Raw genomic sequence first — 21,032 nt, forward strand, 5'->3', positions numbered from 1 at the left:
AGTGAGTCACTCCGGCTCATTTGGGCGTACTCCACTTGAGTGCACTTCGCAGATATTGTGGGGTTTTACAAATTGAACGTTGGCATTAACCCTGTGTCAAGCAGGTCTATAGATAGCATTTTTCCAACAGTATGTGCTCACTTTGTGTCTCTGTCACATTTAGCTAATTCTTGCAATATTTCAAACTTTTTCATTGTTATATCTGTTATGGTGATCTGTGAGTAGCGATCTTTGATGTTACTATTGTAATTGTCTTGTGGAACCATGCACCATGCCCATGCAAGACGGTGAAATTAATGTTATATGTGTTCTCACTCCTGCACCAACTGGCCGTTCCCCAGTCTCCCTCCCTCTCCTTGGGCCTCCCCATTCCCCGAGTCACAATGGTATTGAAATTAGGCCAGTTGTTAACCTAAAAATGGCCTCTAAATGTTCACGTAAAAGAAAGAGTGAGTGTCTCACTTTAAATCAAAAGCTAGAAATTATTAAGCTTAGTGAGGAAGGCATGTTGAAAGCCAAGATAGTTCGAAAGTAGCCCCTTGCACCAAACAGTTAACCAAGTTGTGAATGCACAGAAAAGTTTTTGAAGAAGATTAAAAGTGCTACTCCAGTGAACACATGAATGATTGGAAAACCTTATTGCTGATATTCAGAAGATTTGAGTGGTCTGGATAGAAGATCATACCAGCCACAACATTCCCTTAAGTCAAAGCCTAATCTAGAACAAGGACCTTAATTTTTTTTCAGTACTGTGAAGGCAGAGAGAAGTGAGAAAGCTGCAGAGGAAAAGTTGGAAGCTAGCAGAAGTTGGTTCATGAGGTTTAAGGAAAGAAGTCGTCTCCGTAACATAAAAGCACAAGGTGAAGCAGCAAGTGGTGATGCAGAAGCTGCAGCAAGTGATCTAGAAGATCACTGATGAAGGTGGCTACACAAAGCAACAGATCTTCAAAGTAGATGAACTGACCTTCTATTGGATAAAGATGCCACATAGGACTTTTATAGCTAGATAGGAAAAGTCAATGCCTGGCTTCAAAGCATGGGCTGACTCTTCTGTTAGGAGCTACTGGGAGGTTAAGTTGAAGCAGTGCTCATTTACCTTTCTAAAAATCCTAGGGCCCTTAAGAGTTATGCTAAATCTACTCTGCCTGTTGTTCTATAAATGGAACAACAAAGCCTAGATGACAGCACATCTGTGTTTACATAGTTTACTGAATATCTTAAAGCTACTGTTGAGACCTGCTCAGAAAAAAAGATTCTTTTCAAAATATTGGTGCTTGTTGACAATGTACCTGGTCACCCAAGAACTCTGATGGAGACATACAAGGAGATCAGTGCTGTTTTCATGCCTGCCAACAGAACATCATTCTGCAGCCCATGGATCAAGAAATCATTTCTACTTTCAAGTCCTATTATTTAAGAAATACTTTCAGGCTGGGCTTGGTGACTCGTGTCTATAATCCTAGCATTTTGGGAGGCCAAGATGGGAGATCACTTAAGCCTAGGAGTTCAAGACCAGCCTGGACACTTTCAGCAATTATACCTTATAGGTGATGCTGTGGACTTATACCGTGTTCTCCTGGGGCCAGGTCAGGTTGTCCTATGATTCGTGATGGTAAGTTTGACCTTTGGTTGAAGGATGACCACTAGATCCTCTCTTGTAGTTTTATGTCCTTCTCATGATACTAAGACTCTGAGAGGTGGCAAGCCATGTGATAGCTGGTTCCCAACAAATGCCCCACCCCCTGTGGTTTTAGAGGCTTCACCTTCATCATGGATTTCATTGGTTGTTGTCAAGTTGTGGTTGTCTCATCTTGTCACTTTTTTGACATTTATTAGTTGGCAATATTCTTTCAAGCAAAGGGTTTTGTCTCTGTCTCAGTATGACTACAGAGTTAAGGATATATATTTATTTAGTGTACTGTCATTGAGTCATTATCTCTTTGGCATTGAAATCATCTGGGATTTAGCCAGGGAGGGCTCTTCCGTCTGGCTGCTGCGTCCCGTGGACGTGGCTGTCTCGGTCTCTGGTGCATTCTTCCTGCCTCTGCTCACCTTTCACTCTCCTACTCACCCCTGCCTCATCTCCAGGGAGCCTCACTGCCTTGGAGGGGGAATGGGATTCTGAAGCCACGATTTCGGCACTCAGTGTGTTGATTGCTACTGGAGAGATGTTATTTCTGGGCCTTTTCAGGGGACAGAGCTCAGGGAGGAAGACAAACATAAACATACAAAATAGATATTTTATGTGAGTTCATTTTGATATATCCAAATAAAATTTAATATCACATGACTTTTTTAAAGCTCTTTTTCCTCTCTTTTACTAAAAATCTTGTTTTTGTATAAGAGCATATCAACTCTTTGCTTCATCTTAAAATACAAGATTAATTTTAAAAGTTAATACCAGTATTGCTATTAACATAAAGGTATTGAGTAAAGTTTAAGATTTCTTTGCATTTTTTAAAAACATAATGGCTTTATTGAAATATAATTCACATACCATATAATTCCCCCTTTTAGTTTATACTGTTCAGTGGTTTATAGTATGTTTGTAGTTGTGTAACCATCACTACTAAGAACACTGTCATCACCCCAAAAAGCAGCGCCACACCCATCAGCAGTCACTTCTCCGTCCCCTTTCCTCCCAGCCCCTGACACCACCCACCTACCTGCTTTTTCTACAGATTTGCCTTTTCTGGACTTGCATTTCTTTTTCTTAGACTGTGTCCCACTAAGGTGGTGTGGTCAGCACTTGTAGTCAGAGTGTAGTGATTTCTCCGGGTGGTTCTGTTTCCCTTTCATCACATGGGAGGTTCATTTGTTCAGTTTATTTCTGATCTGACAGTATCTCTTCCCTCTTTCAATTTACTTTTATTTTTCAAGTATGTAAAATGTTTACAGGGTTTGGTGTCAGCACTCTGAAGAGAAGTGTGGAGAAGGCTGGCCTGCACCCCACTGTGCCCATGCTTCCCAGTAACTGTGGTGTTTTGTTGGGGGTGTAACATAAAATAAGCCAGTATGTATATAACTCCTTATTTCTCTGCTTTCTGATCATGAGGGGGTATAGTGTGTATACTGCCTTGAATTACTGCCATAATTCAAATAATGTTTTAATCCAGTTATAGAAGTAATGTATTTTATTGTGGAAAGTTTAAAAAACACAGACAAGACAAAGAAGTACATGACAGAAAAATTCAAAGTTACAAAATGTGGAAAGAACATTTCCTGCCCGACCATATCCCCGTTGCCAGCTTCTTAGGAGTCAGAGAGACGTGTGTGTGTGTTTATTTCTCTCTTCTCTATGAAGGTATTTCTGACTTTTCCTTTGCACACAATGGTAGCATTGTTTTGTACTTACTTTACTCACTAAATGAATCTTTTGGATTAGTTGGTTTTCTACCATATGGAGTTTCATTCCAAGCTAAGTAGTCCATTGTGCGGGTGTACCTTGATTAATTTAAACAATCTCCTATTAATGGCCATTTAAATTATATCAACTTTTCTACTAGGGTATGTGCATTTAAAATTTTCATAGATATTGCCACGTCTGCATTATTTTTAATGACCACTTTATGGCTCGTGGTGATTTATTTACCTATTGCTGAACTAGTAGATGAGACCTGTATTCTGTAGTCCTCAATGCTGTGATGAATGTCTCTTGGCTACATATCTAGTGATTAGTAACTTAGGATAAATGCGTTGAAGTAGAACTGTACATTAGTGGATATATGCACATTCAGGATGATTTGGATATAGCCTCTGGGAACTGAGCAGTAAGTATCACTTACATTCCCACTGGCAGTAGGTGAAAATGTCCACTTCCCAGGTCTCTTCCAACATCAAATTAGAAGTGTAATCAGGTTAATGTTTATCTTGTTAATTAGGTGAAGAACGGCAACTAGATGTTAAATTTCCATTTCTTTGTTTATTAGCTATGTTGAATTCATCTATGTGTATGTATTGGCTAGTTTTATTTTGTGTTCTTGGCTAGACTGCAAGTACCCTTGGCCCATAGTTCTTTTGGGATGTTAAGCTGTTGGCCACATTCAATTTCCTGGTTTTCCCTCCAGTCCTCATTGTTTTGGAGAGCACTGAAGGTTTCATAATAGTCTGCATGAAAACTCCTAATTCTTTCTGCTTAATGGAGGCAGGAGTGAGTCAATGTGGAAAGATGTCAACCTCTGGAGTTTAGGTGAGGGTTCAAAGCCTGACCTCTACTTGCCACACCTCTCCAAGCTCATGCGGACGTGTGGCCCAGAGGAGAGGCTCCTGGAGCCTGCCCCTGCCCGGTGCTCTGGGAGCGGGTCCCAGCGTCAGAGGGAGCAGCGACCACCAGCCTGTCCACTCTGCTGGCTCCCTGTGAGCGTGCACCTGTCACCTGTGAGCTCGCGGTGCTCAGAGCACGTGCTGTCATCACCACCTGGTGCCCGCCAGGTACTGGGCCTCTGGCCAGAGTGCCTAAGGGATCGCTTACCTCCCTGAGACACTTCGAGCACAAACTGACACCAGCACCGCCACATTACACCTCTCAGGTAGCTGTGGCCAAGTGGTAGGGTGGAACCAGAGTAGGATGGAAACTTAGTGATATTAGAGCAGGAAGACGTTAAAAAATTAATGTCCATGAACACCCACAATATTTGGGACCTTTACACATCAGTACCAGAATATTATAAAATGAAGAAGTTATGTTTCCCCCTCTTTGTATGTTATTATTAGGAAACAGTCCATAGAAACTGAATGCTATAGAAAGATTATATTCCAGATTTGAACTGCGCTATACCTAACTCTATGGCAGTGCCTTCCCTGTCCCCCCCGCCCCCCATAGTGGGGTACGTCAGCACCCTTTAGTGTTGCTGGGGCTTGAGAGAACTATTAACTTAGATGAACACACATTTGAGGCTAATAAGAACCCTTTAAAATAAAGCCACCTAGAATCCTCTTCCTTGATTCTGAAAGGAAGAGAGATTTCTTTTAGGAAAACTAGAGAACTTCATCAGAGATAAAATATACTTAATATTACAGTTTTAAAATTGTGTAACGAAACGCAACAAATATGAGCAGAAAGTCAATAGAGTAGGAAATGGTACGTAATTCAGAGGAAGTACAGACACCTAGAGAAGGGAAGCGTGGTGCTGGCTTCTGTTGGATGGACAGTCAGGCGAGCTCCAGGCGGTGGGAGAGGAACTGTAGACAGCAGGTCACTGACAGGGATGAGAGCTTCTGGTTCTGTGGAAAACAACTCCCTATCTGGCAACAAGTTATATAAAGCAGAACAACAGTTTAAAAGTACAACTCACTTAATGGCAGGGCAGTTGGGGAATAGGTCTGCTGATACGTTGTTTCCCTGGGCAAAGAAAGTGAACTGCAGCACAAAGCAACATGTAACGGGCTGTACAGTAGTTTATAGTATACACTTTGGAGAATGAATAACAAGGAAATAAATCAAAAGTAAGGGAGAAAGTTGGAAGAAGGTGGGCAGCAGGAACCTCTGCGTTCCAGGTAGAGCCATCCGTGCATGGTCCCTTGTCTGCTGTGCCGCCCGTTTACCCAGCGGACAGAGCCTCTCCCAGACGAGGAGACAGCAAGACAGCTGCTGCTAGAAGACACAGCTCATGCACTTGGAGAAGCACTGTTCAGAACAGCTAAAACTGGGAGGTACTCAAGTACCGTGGAAGGGAAATACCTGCAAACCAAGACATAGGGACTCAGTCAGGGAGACAAACCAGAATCTGGAGGCCGAGTGCAGCCTGTGATGTTCAGTGGTTTGGTTTTCAGTTCTCTAAGCCTTGTTTGTTTGTCACCATAATAAGACAGATAATTACGGGCTGTCACATATGAGCATTTTGCACATGATAAAGCCTTACTGCTTACCTGGTTGTTCTGTCTGTGGCGTATTGGTTTGGGGCGCTGCCCTTTGTCCACAGTGGCACGTAGTTCTACACCCGAGATTTGAGGCGGAAGCACTTTGCTTTGCAGGCGGCAGGGCCTGGCTGCCTGTGTGCTAACGAGAACGGCAGCACTTGGCACAAGTGAGGAAATTCAGGGGAAATAATATTCCTTTTTTCATGATTTGGAAAGAAGTACCAGGAGATGCACAGATTTAAACTGAAATTTCAATGTTATTACTGATTAGGGACAGGGATTCACACACACACACTAACTCTGACCCCTTTCCCCAGGCCCCTTTGGCAGCCTGGTGAAGTTTGTGGACCTCCCTTATAATTTAATGTTTTTAAATACATAAAATGAAATACATAGGATTACAGAGGACATTGATGGATCGAGATAGAGGAATGTGTGTTCTTCCATATTGAACACGACCAGCGGCAGGTCTGGTTGAATAATTAGCCGGTGTAGGCGGCACCTGCAACATGAGCACATCCCGGACTGGTGTGGCCACAGAGCACCAGGCCGTGGTCACCCTGCGGTTTGTTGCTCACAGTTGATCGTTGAAGGGAACGCCACATTTCAGTGAGAGGTTAGTGGATATAAGAGCGTAACTATTCTAACCATCCAAATTCATACACCTCGTCTTCCCCCTGCCCTCCGGAAGTCTCTCCATGGGCCCCTCTGTGGGCCCAGGTTGGGCGCCTGGATTAAGGGATTGGCCCAGCGGTTTCCTAATTAATGCCACCCCTGAGCAAGAATGACCCCACACACACTGGGCTAGGCACAGGCAGACAAGGGAGTAGAAGGAGGGCCGGAGGCGGAGCGCCCACCTGGTGGGAGGCAGCCCAGGCCCCTGCTCTCCCCACTCAGCAGTGCCAGCACCGTCCCCTCCCGGCAGGACAGGGGAGGCTGCCCTGGTTCTGCTGGGGAAGCCCCATGCAGCCCTGGGACAGGGACAGCCCCTCTTGCCCCAGGAGGCTCTTCAGTTTCGTTGCCTTTGCCCTCAGTGGGGTTGCTGAGCAGCACGCCGTGGAGCAGCAGGGCACGGTGCAGTGCTGAGGCAGCGTTCTGAGCCAGCCTCCGGGCTTCAGCCGCCAGACTGCTCCCTGCTCGCCCTCCCCGGATGTGTCTGCGCCAGCAGCCCGTCACCTGTTACGGGACAAGCCTGGCTGAGGACGAGGGGTGTCCGAGCCCCAGGGAGGGGTGCAGACCACGGCTTAGCAGCAGCCTGGTGCTGTGTGCCCGTGTCACCACACGTCAGCCCAGGGCCGAGAGGACCAGGCTTGTCCGAGGGGACAGGGCTCGGCAGCATCCCAAGCAGGGAGAGGCTGGGGAGAGGCAGCCAGTCGTGCTGCCCTCTGAGGCTCTGGCCAGAGAGAAGGCTCCCGTCGGGCCAGCGCCCTGGGCTGCCTGTGGAGGGGACCTGCCGCCCGCAGCCCTGTCCGCCAAGCCCAGGGCAGGGGTGAGGCGGGGCTCTCGCTTTCTTTCCTGGGGCCTTTGGAGCCCTTAGTGAGGCGGAGCCCTTTTCTCCTTCCCTCACTGAGTCTCTCCTGAAAGCAGCCGCCGGGAGGGGAGGTTTTGTCGCGTGCAGTGAGGTCCAGCGGGCGCCTCCGAAGCGGGCTCTGGGGTTTCTTTAGGTTGTGCTCCCGCATGTAGGCGTTTCCACTTCTTTGTGAACAGGCGTTTTCCAAATTATCCATAGGACGATACTTGTTGGGTTATCAGTTGTCCTAATGTTTAACCAGAGGCGGGAGACAAGCTTAGCGGGCACGTTGACCTCGGTGCTTGCGAGCCCCGTGCCGCCAGTGGGGTGAGCAGGGCTCCCGTGTGGCTCCCGCGCTGACGGGCGGAGGCCAGCGGCGCAACCGTGGCTTTCTCCCTCGGTCTCCCCTCACGCCGTGTGTCTCCCGCCGCCTCCCGTGTCCCCTCCGCACCAGGCATGGTCGGGTGGGGGGCTGGCCGCCTGGGGGCCCGGCTGTGTCCCTGTCTTCCGTCAGTGCTGTGCACGAAAGTCCCCGAGGCTGACGACAGAGCAGGTTTCTCCTTGGGCCTGCTCAGCACAGGGATTTCGGGCTTTCTCCGCCTGCTGTTTCCCCTGGGGTTGAGCTTGAACATAGGCAGTCCGGCGGGGAAGTTGCCAGAAGAGTGGCAACTGTCAGAATTTGGAGACAAAATAAGCTTTTCCTTAAAATTCCTGATTTCTTAACGTGTACAGATTAGCTCACATAACTGTAGTAAATGAGTAATCTCTGAGTGATACAAAATATTGGAAAAACGCATCAAGCTGTGCTTATTTCTCCCTCTATCAGGACTTTCTGAAGACGTTTCCCCCCGATGTCTTCCGGCTCTTCTGCATGCGGAGCAGCTACAGGTCAGGTGAGCCCGACAGCGTCGCCCTCGGGTCTGCCGACCGCAGCACTCGCTCTCACAGCCTGGACGCGAAGCGTTCCCGCAGTGTGGGGGATAGCAAGACACGGGCCACGGAGTAACGTGACCCCACGAGCGTGAGTTCTGCGGTGAGCCGCGGGGCTGTGTTGTCAGACCCGCTCAGCCAGGCGGTCGGAGCTCGTCCCCAGAGGACGTGGCTTCCGGTCACGCTGTCCTGTCCAGCACTCCCTCCCTGTGGGTCTGACAAGCCGTCGGCCCTGCAGCACCTTGGCGTCTGCCTTGTGAACTGTGAGGATGACACCGGTCAGCCTCACATGGTGCCTGAAACACAGGAGCCCTCCAGTGTGGGGCCGCCCCGCCCGTCCACCCAGGGCACCGCCTGCTCCTGGGGTTGGCAGGGACAGGGCCCTGGAGGGGTGATGCTGGTCGCTGCAGTGCTGCCTGCTGCCCTGGGGCTGGACTCCTGGGAAACCGTCATGTCCCTGGGCCCTTAGAGATAGGACAGCAGGCACGGCCCTGTCTGACTAGACCACCTGCCTGGCAGTAAGGCTTCCAGGTCTGACTAGCTCTATTGGAGGAACAGGGTCCATGTCCTCTGGGGACGGGCTGGGCAGTGAGGGGCGCAGGGGAGGCATGTGCAGCCTGGGCCCCAGGTGCTATCCAGCCCCACAGCTGCGCCAGGAAGGCGGTGGCCAGGCAGGGGGGAACCGCAATAGCGGCCAACTTCCTCTTGCCCTTACTGAAGTGTAAAAACTGTGTTGATCATAAGGAAACGGTGGAGCTGTAGCACTAATCAGTCCTTGCATTGGGTGGTGGCATGCCAGCAGCCGGGCAAGGCAGTCCGAGCGCCCCACAGGGGCTCCCGTGCAGTGCCCCCTTCCTGCCAGGCTGCTCCATGGCACTGCCCTCTGCACTCACACCAAGCGTGGCGGTTTCCTCTGGGCCCTCTGTCCCCACAGTGCCTGTTGAACCTCCCGTCCTGGCTGGGGCCATATGCCCCGCTGTGGTCAGCAGCATCTTGAGTTCTGTCCCTCTGGCCTCCTCGTGCCCCACTGCTCCACTGGTGCCTGTGTCCATGTCCTGTGCTGCTCTCAGACCCCCTCCCTCTGTCCCCCCTCATCCCTCCTCTGCACCTCCCTCGCTCCCCTGGTCACATCCCGTAGTGCATGAAGAGACGGGGTGGGGGTGTGCGCCCCTCCCTCTGTCCCCCTCATCCCTCCTCTGCACCTCCCTCGCTCCCCTGGTCACATCCCGTAGTGCATGAAGAGACGGGGTGGGGGCATGCGCCCCCTCCCTCTGTCCCCCTCATCCCTCCTCTGCACCTCCCTCGCTCCCCTGGTCACATCCCGTAGTGCATGAAGAGACGGGGTGGGGGCGTGCGCCCCCTCCCTCTGTCCCCCTCATCCCTCCTCTGCACCTCCCTCGCTCCCCTGGTCACATCCCGTAGTGCATGAAGAGACGGGGTGGGGGCGTGCGCCCCCTCCCTCTGTCCCCCTCATCCCTCCTCTGCACCTCCCTCGCTCCCCTGGTCACATCCCGTAGTGCATGAAGAGACGGGGTGGGGGTGTGCGCCCCCTCCCTCTGTCCCCCTCATCCCTCCTCTGCACCTCCCTCGCTCCCCTGGTCACATCCCGTAGTGCATGAAGAGACGGGGTGGGGGCGTGCGCCCCCTCCCTCTGTCCCCCTCATCCCTCCTCTGCACCTCCCTCGCTCCCCTGGTCACATCCCGTAGTGCATGAAGAGACGGGGTGGGGGCGTGCGCCCCTCCCTCTGTCCCCCTCATCCCTCCTCTGCACCTCCCTCGCTCCCCTGGTCACATCCCGTAGTGCATGAAGAGACGGAGTGGGGGCGTGCGCCCCTCCCTCTGTCCCCCTCATCCCTCCTCTGCACCTCCCTCGCTCCCCTGGTCACATCCCGTAGTGCATGAAGAGACGGGGTGGGGGCGTGCGCCCCTCCCTCTGTCCCCCTCATCCCTCCTCTGCACCTCCCTCGCTCCCCTGGTCACATCCCGTAGTGCATGAAGAGACGGGGTGGGGGCGTGCGCCCCTCCCTCTGTCCCCCTCATCCCTCCTCTGCACCTCCCTCGCTCCCCTGGTCACATCCCGTAGTGCATGGAGAGACGGGGTGGGGGTGTGCGCCCCCTCCCTCTGTCCCCCTCATCCCTCCTCTGCACCTCCCTCGCTCCCCTGGTCACATCCCGTAGTGCATGAAGAGACGGGGTGGGGGCGTGCGCCCCTCCCTCTGTCCCCCTCATCCCTCCTCTGCACCTCCCTCGCTCCCCTGGTCACATCCCGTAGTGCATGAAGAGACGGGGTGGGGGCGTGCGCCCCCTCCCTCTGTCCCCCTCATCCCTCCTCTGCACCTCCCTCGCTCCCCTGGTCACATCCCGTAGTGCATGAAGAGACGGGGTGGGGGCGTGCGCCCCTCCCTCTGTCCCCCTCATCCCTCCTCTGCACCTCCCTCGCTCCCCTGGTCACATCCCGTAGTGCATGAAGAGACGGGGTGGGGCGTGCGCCCCCTCCCTCTGTCCCCCTCATCCCTCCTCTGCACCTCCCTCGCTCCCCTGGTCACATCCCGTAGTGCATGAAGAGACGGGGTGGGGGCGTGCGCCCCTCCCTCTGTCCCCCTCATCCCTCCTCTGCACCTCCCTCGCTCCCCTGGTCACATCCCGTAGTGCATGAAGAGATGGGGTGGGGTGTGCGCCCCCTCCCTCTGTCCCCCTCATCCCTCCTCTGCACCTCCCTCGCTCCCCTGGTCACATCCCGTAGTGCATGAAGAGACGGGGTGGGGGCGTGCGCCCCTCCCTCTGTCCCCCCTCATCCCTCCTCTGCACCTCCCTCGCTCCCCTGGTCACATCCCGTAGTGCATGAAGAGACGGGGTGGGGGTGTGCGCCCCCTCCCTCTGTCCCCCTCATCCCTCCTCTGCACCTCCCTCGCTCCCCTGGTCACATCCCGTAGTGCATGAAGAGACGGGGTGGGGTGTGCGTCGGAGCACAGTTGATTCTCAGCTCACCCGTGGAGCAAATCTGCCCCAACAACATACCGTATGTCATGCACGGAGCTCTTAGCTGTTTGGGTTCCTTGGGCTCCCTTCCCAGGAAACCCGCCCCCTTCCTTTGCAGAGCCTCACGCGGCCATTGGCCAAGCACAAGCTCCCCTGCTCCAGCTGAGGCGTCCAGATGTCTGCACACTTTGGCTACCTGCAAGGCCACACAATTAACACACAAATGCACACACACAAACATGCTTACGATGACAGGGAGATGCCACACTCAAAATTAACATGCAGATGTGCACACACAAACATGCTCATAGTGACATGCACATGCCACACACAATAAGCAGATGCACACACACAAACATGCTGACGCCACACACTCACAATTAACATGCAGACGTGCACACACAAATGCACTCATAGTTGACACACAGCCATGCACACATTGAGACACACACAATTTCTGTTCCCTGAATTAATTTAGCGCTTAGTCATTTGCCATTTGGCATTTCCTGCCGATCTTGCTGGGACACTTAGGGTGAGCAGGTCGTGACAGGCTTTGGGGCAAGGGTCGTGCCTCTGACTTCCTGTCTCGCACTGAGCCCCCCAGCCTGCACAACAGCTGCCTTCACCTGTGTGCTGACCAGTTCCCGTTTCTTAGTCGACTGATGCTCGTCAAGAGGAACGGAGGAACTGATGCAATGCAGTGTGGGTTGATTCTGCGTTAAATAGCAAACTCATTTCTCCAGGTTTTTGTAAACTTCTGCAGTAGTTGCATCTCCTTTTGCAATCATGGGAATAAACCCCCATGATTTCCATTTTCCTTTATCATATTTATTGTCAGAGGCAGTGAGAGAAACCCACAGGTCGATGAAAGATCTGTCTGTATCTATCTTTCATGAAAACTGTCATACACAGACTTTTTTGGTAAATAAACTTAGTGTCAGTTGAAAATAGAAAAGGGTGTTCTGAGTGCAAGGCCCCGTCCAGGCTCTGTGGGACAGAAGACGCAGGCGCCACACCAGTATTCAGTCTGGAAGTTCGGGGCTCTCTGGCGTGGCCCGTCCTGCGCGGCTGTGCTGCCGGGAAGCGTGGGGCACAGGGCGCAGGCGGAAGGCCAGAGCTGTTCCTACGCCCCGTTAGCAGCGGGCGAGCTTGGCAAGGGTGCTAGGAAGCACGTCCCGCGTCCTCGGAGCACAGAGGAGCCGTGAGGCCGGCAGGGACAGCCAGGGCAATGCTGGGCTCCCCGGATGTGCGTCTTTTGCTCAGAACCCGCCACCCCAGGATGCGCACTGTCCTTTCACCCATGTCTTCATCCAGCTCTGATGTGCGCACAGCGCGGCATGGGCTTTCTGCTGCTCATCCGGGTTTCCACACTGTGGACGACCCAAGTCTCTGCCCAAGGGCAGGACTGCGTGTGCTGGGCCAGGGACTTAGCTCCCGGGGTCGGGTCGTGCAGGAGGGGCCTCCGGCTCTGCCGTAGACTCGGCCAGAGGACCCGGCCGTCCCGAGACAGAGGGTGGCACCAGTATCCTCGCTGTCTGCCCGTGCACCCGCGTCGTGTCTCAGTGAGCACGGCCCGGCCGCGGCTGTGAGGGGGCTGCAGGTAGGTAAGTCTACTGGGGTCCTCCGCTTCCGTCTGGCTCTGTGCCGCAAGGAAAGGGAGCGTGTCTCGGAGACATGGCGGACGGACGTCACACACGCACGGCCCAGAGCTCCCTCCTCCTGGCGTCGGCCCGGTCCTTCCTCGTGGTCCTTTCAGAGCCGTCCTGAGCCGAGCCCTTCCCAGTGTCTTTTCATCCTTGGAGGCCTCTGTCCCTCCTCGTCACAGACTGTGGAGGGATGGGGCAGGGCTGTGCATTTCTTATTTTATTTATTATTTATTATTATTATTATTTGAGACCTGGGCTTACTCTGTCACCCAGGCTAGAGTATGGTGGTGTCGTCATAGCTCACTGCAACCTACAACTCCTGGGCTCAGGCGATCCTCTGCCTCAGCCTCCCGAGTGGCTGGCACTACAAGTACACACCACTGTGCCCAGCTCATTTTTTAATTTTCATTATATTTTTTGTAGAGATGGGGTCTTGCTATGTTGCCCAGGTTGATCTTGAACTCCTGCCCTCAAGCAATCTTCCCACCACAGTCCCCCAAGTAGCTAGGATTACAGGTATGAGCCATAGCTCCCGGTCCTACTATTTTAATCTCTGCTTGTGCGGTTCCTTTGAACTTTGAATGCAAAGTTTTGGTCTGAAAAGCAGCTTTCTCAAGCCTGGACAGCCGTTTCGAGAACTCATTCCCAGTGGGAATTTTGGTTGGGATTTAGGAGGTACTGACCTGCCAACGAGGGATTTCTGGGAACACTGATCCATCCCTGAGTAACAGCTTAGCTTGGACATGGTCGCCCACACTGGACAGATCCCCTGGGCATACGGTGCCCCCAGAGGGGCCTGCGACCGCCAGCTGTCTCAGATTCCCTCTGGGCCAGAGCCGCCACCTTTCCTGGTGTGGAACTTCTCCTTGAGGGGGTGGCGTCTCTAAAACCCAATCTGGCCGACAGACTGGGACAGATGTAGCAAGAGATCCCACTCCCGGGCACACTGCACTGCACTTTGGAAAAGCAGTTGTTTTCTTGCCCATTTTCCCTGTCTGTAAAGCAGGATCCCTATGGAAAATGCTGTGCTCCTTGACCCGAGGGCCAGCTGTGCTGTGCACCCGGGGGTGTGCCTGCCCTCCCCGTCTGGGCGCGTGTTCTTGCTGCCGTCACGGGAATTTTGTCCTGCGTCTCCGGGCATAGGCTTCACGCTAGCTGGCCCTGCCAGTCCTGAGAGCTTTGTCTTAGAATTTGTCCGTGCATTGTGGGTTTCTGGAGTTTTCTCTTTTGGATCAAGCTATCCAAAGCAAAAACTGAAACTGGATTTTGAAAAAAAGGGAAACATTTTAAGCAAGACACTGGAGAACCTGGAGAGAAAGTTTCATCACACTGCTACCCCGCTTGAGTTCACATCTGACCGTGGCATTCCAGTTTGGAGCCCGTGCTTCCAGGCACGGGGGCGGCAGTGTGGCGCATGTGGACTGTGGCATTCCGGTTTGGAGCCCGTGCTTCCAGGCACGGGGGCGGCAGTGTGGCGCATGTGGACTGTGGCATTCCGGTTTGGAGCCCATGCTTCCAGGCATGGGGGCAGCACTGTGGCGCATGTGGACTGTGGCATTCCGGTTTGGAGCCCATGCTTCCAGGCACGAGGGCGGCAGTGTGGCGCATGTGGACTGTGGCATTCCGGTTTGGAGCCCATGCTTCCAGGCACGAGGGCGGCAGTGTGGCGCATGTGGACTGTGGCATTCCAGTTTGGAGCCCGTGCTTCCAGGCATGGGGGCAGCACTGTGGCACATGTGGACTGTGGCATTCCAGTTTGGAGCCCGTGCTTCCAGGCATGGGGGCGGCACTGTGGCGCATGTGGACTGTGGCATTCCAGTTTGGAGCCCGTGCTTCCAGGCACGAGGGCGGCAGTGTGGCGCATGTGGACTGTGGCATTAGTTTGGAGACCGTGCTTCCAGGCACGGGGGCGGCAGTGTGACGCATGTGGACCGTGGCATTCCGGTTTGGAGCCCATGCTTCCAGGCACGGGGGCGGCAGTGTGGTGCATGTGGACCGTGGCATTCCGGTTTGGAGCCCATGCTTCCAGGCACGGGGGCGGCAGTGTGGCACATGTGGACTGTGGCATTCCGGTTTGGAGCCCATGCTTCCAGGCACGGGGGCGGCAGTGTGGCCCATGTGTCCAGAGAGGCTTCCGAAGGTGTTTGCTGCAGAGCCCCTCGGTGGGTCTGTGCACCCAGCCAGGTGGGGACGTTTGTTACCGTCCGACACAAAGTAGGCACAGAGATTAGAGTCGGGCTTTAGAAATGTATGACAAGTTGACAGTGCTGGTACCCAGGTATGTGTAGTCATTGTGAAATAACTCATCCTTTCTGTGTCTTACCTATCAAGGTACAGTAGATTAGAAATGATAAAAAAAAAAAAAGAGCACACTGGGTCCTCATTCTGGGTCCTGAGAAACACTCATTCTGCAGCCCCGGGTCTGGACCAGTCCCCCTGTCCCTTCAGACTCCTGAGCTCAGTGTCCTGGTGGCACCGGTGGGCCGCCCCTGGAGGCACTTCTCCTCGAGTCAGTCTCTCCGTCTGTGCCTGTCAGCGGGAATGCGCCCTCGGCCAGAAGTATTGGGAGTGTTTTTCCTTGGTTCACCTTGTTCTCCCGGGGCGGGTGACATCAGCTGGGACGACCCTGTGGCCTGCATCCGGCAGGTGCGGGGAGTGACAGTTCCAGGGGGCAGCATCCCCGTCCCGCAACGCTGCCGATGCTGGTGGCGTGGGCGCGGCGGGCACCACCTCGACGCTGTCTCTTCCTCCGCAGCCGTCGACTACAGCGACAGCGCCGTGCTCCAAGCCCAGCACCTGCTCCTGGGGCTGTGCTCCTTCCTGGAGGACGCGCGCACCTACGTGAAGGGGCAGCTGGCCTGTGGCCCCGTCCAGGAAGCCCAGCTGTGGGAGCGGTAAGAGCCACATCCTCCCGCCGGGCGCCACACGGGCTGCTCTAGGGACGGGGGCGGGGGAGCGGGGACAGGACACTGTGAGGGGGCAGGTGCGGTCCCAGGGCTGCTCCCTCACTGGCCGTGGCCTTGGGCAAGTCCGCGGTCCCGCTGGGTGGGAGCGGAGGAGAGCCCCGCCTGTGGTGGCGCGAAGGCTGTAACAGTGCGCGTCCTGGACGGGCCTGCCGGGCCGGGCAGGGCAGCCGGGCACTCAGGTGTTTGGGAAACAGAGGCTCTTATCACTGGGCTTCACAGAGGAAGACTCGCAGGGAAGGGTGCACTGGACCTTCAGCGAAACGGGCGTGTCACGGCAGGGTCGAGGGCACGGTGGGGGCGGGGAATACAGCAGGTCTTGGTGATTAAAACCAACCTACACCAGGAACTGGCAGATGAGTCTTCTGCAAGACGGGCGCACAGCCCACCCCGCTGGCCCTCAGCTGATAGTGACCTGCTGTCGCCTGAGGGAGGAAAGTGTGCTCGCGTCCTTACGGCACCGCCTGGGCCGAGCCGTGTAGACTGTGGGCGGCTGCAAGGGGCTGGGATGGGGTGACTCAGCGCAGACAGCGTGTAGGAAGGAAGAGGGGCCCGCAGCACGGAACGGGGATGTATTCCATGAAAGTTCCAGTCTGTCGCCTGGTCACATGGTGAACATTTGTCGTCATGTGCCACATCGGGAGGTTCGGGCTAATGTCAGGCAGACTTCCTGATGGACAGTGGGACGCTCCTCCACTCTCCCCCAGCGAGGGGAAAGAAGTGCGGCCGCTGCCCAGACGGCTGCCAGACACTCGCCAGGGCTGTGCTGGGACAGGTGCCCCTCAGGATCCCTGGGAAGGATGAGGAACCTCGGGGTCTGTCGGGGAAGGGTACCCCCAGAAGACAGCTGGAGCTGAGTCATTCCAGCCATGGGCCTAGGACCATCCAGAGCTGGGCTGGGGACAAGCCAGTAGCTCGGCCACCATCAGAGGGAGAAGGACTGAGGGTGGCACCAACACAGGGGATACAGGAAGAAAGACCGATGCACGTAGGGGCAGGTGACCCTACCGGTAGGTCTGGAGAGGCCATGCTGTGCTGTGTGACATCCAGCCTGAGTCTCAGGTGCAAAACAGCGAGGGCTTCTCCCTCACCGGTCAGCAGGGGCCTCTACACGTGGTCACTCGGGCCCGGGCTGGCCAGAAGCCGCGGTTCCCCCCCACCAGTACCTCGCCGAGGGGGGAGCACAGAGCCTCGTCTCGGCTGTGGCAGCACCAGCCCCCGCTGTGCAGGTCCCCACTGCTCACAGGGCCAGAACCGGCACAGGCCCCACCGGCCTGGAGGGCACCTGGAAGCCGATCCTTCCACGTGACCCCAGGGAGAGGATCGGGAAGTGGGCAGAGCACCGTGACAGTGACAGCCAGGAGTGGCCGTTTCAGCAGGGCCGGAGGAGACGAGGCCTTAGGGGTCAGCGAAGCCCGAGCAGGCGTATGGGGGAGCCAGTGCGCCGGGAGAGAGGGAGGGGACCCAGGGCACGTGTGGCCTCCCACAGGAGTGCCCCAGCGGGGCTGGTGAGGCACACGGGCAGACACGGGGTTGTCACCAACGCTGCTCTTTGAAGGACGTCTGAGGTGAAGGAGAGAAAGCAGAGGCCACTGCGGGTGGTGACACAGAGCAGGCGCTGTTCCCACACTCAGGGAGCGCCCCGAGAGTCAGGAGCCCAGGGGCGCCGCCCTCCTGCCAGCCTGTGTCCTTAGTAGCCCAGGAATGAGGCACGTTCTCCGAGCACCCAGAGGAGGCAGAGGTCCTACTCCCGACGAGGCCACCTGGCTTTGGGCACACTTCCCGCCACAAGACACGGGCGCAGAGCCGCCCTGGGACTGGCTTCTCTGGAGCCTGTGCGAGCCCCTGCGATTCCCCCACCAAGTCCTGTCTCGGGTTCCTCACCCAGCCTGTGGGGCAGGCGGAGAGAGCCGGTGCCTGCCTCTCCCGGCGACGGCCCGAGGCTGCCTTGACACCTCACACAGCCCGGTCGCGTGTATCCGCTCTGCTTAGTTCCTCACGATTGATTTTTAAAACTATTAGGAAGATGCCCACAAGTATCTTGGGTATTCAGATATAAGCTTTACGGGTTACCTCCACTCTGGACAAAGTCTGATTGGGGTGACGTGGCCATCTGGAGTTGACGTCACATAGTTAAGATCCTGTTGCTCTGAACTAGCTTCTCACTGGGCACAGGCAATGAGGGTGACCAGTTAAACCCCAGCCCCGCTCCAGGGATGCTGGGCTTCTGAAGGGCTGGCTCGGGCGCCGGGTCGAGCTTCCCTTTGGCTGCAGTGACTGTTCTCATCTCTCCTCAGACTCTCCAGCACCAAGGGGACCGTGCAGGCCGCGCTGGCAGATGACTTTGACACACCCAGGGCCGTGGACGCCATCCTGGGCCTGGTGCACCAGGGGAACAGACAGCTCAGGGTGGCTCAGGTAACAAGGGCTGGCAGCCTCCCGTGGAGTGGGACAGTGAGGGTTTGCTATGGGTCCTTCTCATGTGGAAGTAACAGACGTTGGCTCTGGCGACCCCACCTCCCACAGCTGGCCTCTGGGCCCCTGCTGACCAGCCCTCTCAGTAGGTCTGGAGCTCATCTGGCCTGCGTGGTCTGCCCTGACGGCCAGGCCCCAGCCACCCAGTGACTCTGGGGATGCGCAGAGCACGGGGCACGGCCCTGGCACGCACTGCACTGCGTGACCGTCCTGTTTGCGCGGAGGAGCTTGGTGCAGTCTGAGTTTGTTGCTCAGACGTGAAATGAGAGGACACTGTGCACTGGGACCTGACTGTGCTGCCCACCTGGCCTGGGTCTTGGGCCAACGAGGAATGACCAGCTCTTCAGAGATTCTACATGTGCCTGATCCTCAGGGAACGCATTTCATGTACACACTCCATTTATGACACTTCTTAGAGAAGTTGTCTTTTTTTGAAATGGGTTCTTGCTATGTGGTCTTGAACTCCTGGCCTCAAACAGTCCTCCGCCCTCAGTCTCCCAAGTGGCTGGGACTACAGGTGCACACACCACACCCAGCTCAGAGAATTCCTGTGCAGAACTTACACAAAGATCCATCCACCCCCTTGCAGGTATCGTGCGGTTGCACCCAGGGGCTGAGCCTGAATTGCTGGTCCCTGAGGGTGTGTGGAGTGCTAGACAGAGACAAGAGGTAGGCAGCAGACTTTAGTGCCCACGTACTTTTGAGAGGGTCTCCTTGCCATGCCTTGGGGCTGGGACAGGGACTGGCTGGCAGGTGCTGGCCCTGGGAGGAGCTCTGCTGGGAGCCACGTGACCTCCCAGGATCTGGGCAGGCACTACAGCTGTGAAGATGCTATTTGAGGTCAGTTTCGTGCCTTTCACACCTTTGGTAACACTTGTAGGTTCTGGTCCAAATCCTCCATTAGTTCAGTACCTTCCTGGAGGGCTCTGTCCCTGGCTGTGCTCAGTTTTGGGTTTTAGAGGACAGATTCCCAGGCTGGCCCCTGCATCAGAGTCACAGCAGGCGGGGCTGGGAGGCTGCATCCCTCAGGAGCCTGCAGGGCCATGCCTGTACGGCGTGCCTGTGGTGTGACCAGCACAGGCAGACCGTGGGCTATAGTCTCCTCTGAGTAACCCAGCTGGTCAGTGTGACAGGCAGGAGCATTTCAGTCCCACGTGGGTGGGTGTAGGGACACAACACCCGGCACTGCAGGGTTGGGCAGATCCAGCAGCCAGGACTGTTGTGGCACAGGAGAGCTTCCCCCTTTGCCCACAGAGGCCTCCCCGCAACCCCGGCTTTCCCGAGTCCTGCCCGCCCTGCACCTACATGCCCAGCACTGCCCAGCCGCCCCAGCTCAGGCTGCAGGGGCTCCTTGGGCCTGGCCACCTGTAGTTTTCTGTCATGATCTTTGCAAGTATCCAGGAATGAAGACTGTCATCATGCATGTGTCTGTGCTCCTTGACTGGCATGAACATACGTGTCAGGGTTTTCTCACTTTCTGACTCAGAAATCCAGCCCAGGTCCCGTTCACCCTCTGTATGCTGTAGCCCACTGTCATGCTCACCCATCACCCACCTCCATGAGCTAGGACCACCATCCCCCAGTGTTACAGATGGGGGAACTGAGGCACCAGGGACCCTGCTGCACCCACGCTCACGTGGACTGCCAGGGAGGCCCGCTGATGCTGGAGCTGTGCCCCCCTTCACAGAGCTAAGAGGCCCGAGGGCAGTGCGTGCTGGGCTCCTTGTTTGAGTTCACACACTGGCATCCGACTGTCTTCCAGAGCCCCTGCGGTGCTTCCTTACAGGAACCTGGGGGGCCCAGAAGCCCGGCCGTGTTCGGTGCCATTATCTCCTACATTGAACAGTTTTTTGAGATCGTTGGAATATCTCTGGCAAACCGACAGGTACGTCATTTTCTTTTAAATGCTTAATTATGGAATTATCTTCATGTTGGTCCAATAACCTTTATCCTTTTAATAGATAATTATAATGCCAAATTAATTTGCCTGTTGTAAAATGTTACTAACTTTCCTGGAAAAACACTCAGAACTATTACGCATTAACTAGAATCATGGGATTCCACTTCTGTGGCTGGCAAACACTTGTGAGCAGAGAGCTCAGTCCTCAGCGGCAGTGTTCTGTCAGCTCTGCACACAGTTCTTTATTTTGAAAGACTCAAAATGTAAAAGTCACATGTACGATTAAGATTTTTTCTCGAACCATTTGAGAGTAAGCTACGGCCTGGCCCTCCTGCCTGGTGCCACGGTGTGCTTCCTGCACACAGGCTCCAGCCGAACTCCCGCTAGCGGCCTCGGCCCTGGTCCCGGTAAAGTCCTCTTTGGCAGCAGGCCCTGCCCTGTTGGGAAGCCCGCGCCGCGCCCGCACCTTCCTGAGCAGCTGCCAGGGCCGCTCTCCGATGGGAGGAGGAAGTGGGGTGGGGAGAAGGGTCCTGTGCAGTCCTGATTTACATGGTGTCCGGGGCCGCTGAGCCGCTGGCCTCAGACCGTGGAGCTGGAAAAGCACGTGCACACGCACCGCCCTGCAGGGCGTCTCTGTGGTTCTGAATGTTGTGTGCATTCGTCACGGCCAGACGTAAGGAAGTGCCCGCCTGTCGGGCAGCGGCCCTCACGTCTGTACCCCAGCCCTCCCGTGGCCGCTGGCCAGCTGCGCGGGGTTGAAAGAGGACAGT

General features: G+C 55.2%; 1 protein-coding gene across 6 annotated transcripts in view; it reads left to right on the forward strand.

Moving 5' to 3' along the window:
* CARS2 (cysteinyl-tRNA synthetase 2, mitochondrial) overlaps nucleotides 1–21,032 on the forward strand; it is a 57,275-nt gene that overhangs the window by 35,256 nt on the left and 987 nt on the right. For 4 of the 6 annotated variants that reach the window (XM_012751972.3, XM_012751969.2, XM_012751968.2 and 1 more), the window contains 4 exons: nucleotides 8,196–8,262; nucleotides 15,680–15,818; nucleotides 18,185–18,305; nucleotides 20,125–20,247. In XM_012751972.3, the coding sequence (XP_012607426.2) occupies nucleotides 8,196–8,262; nucleotides 15,680–15,818; nucleotides 18,185–18,305; nucleotides 20,125–20,247 (450 nt within the window). The remainder of the gene's footprint in view (nucleotides 1–8,195; nucleotides 8,263–15,679; nucleotides 15,819–18,184; nucleotides 18,306–20,124; nucleotides 20,248–21,032) is intronic. The other 2 variants (XM_012751970.2, XM_020290253.2) reach the window with 1 other exon arrangement.

The sequence above is a fragment of the Microcebus murinus genome, chromosome 13, assembly GCF_040939455.1.
Source record: "Microcebus murinus isolate Inina chromosome 13, M.murinus_Inina_mat1.0, whole genome shotgun sequence".
NCBI classification, from domain to species: Eukaryota; Metazoa; Chordata; class Mammalia; order Primates; family Cheirogaleidae; genus Microcebus; species Microcebus murinus.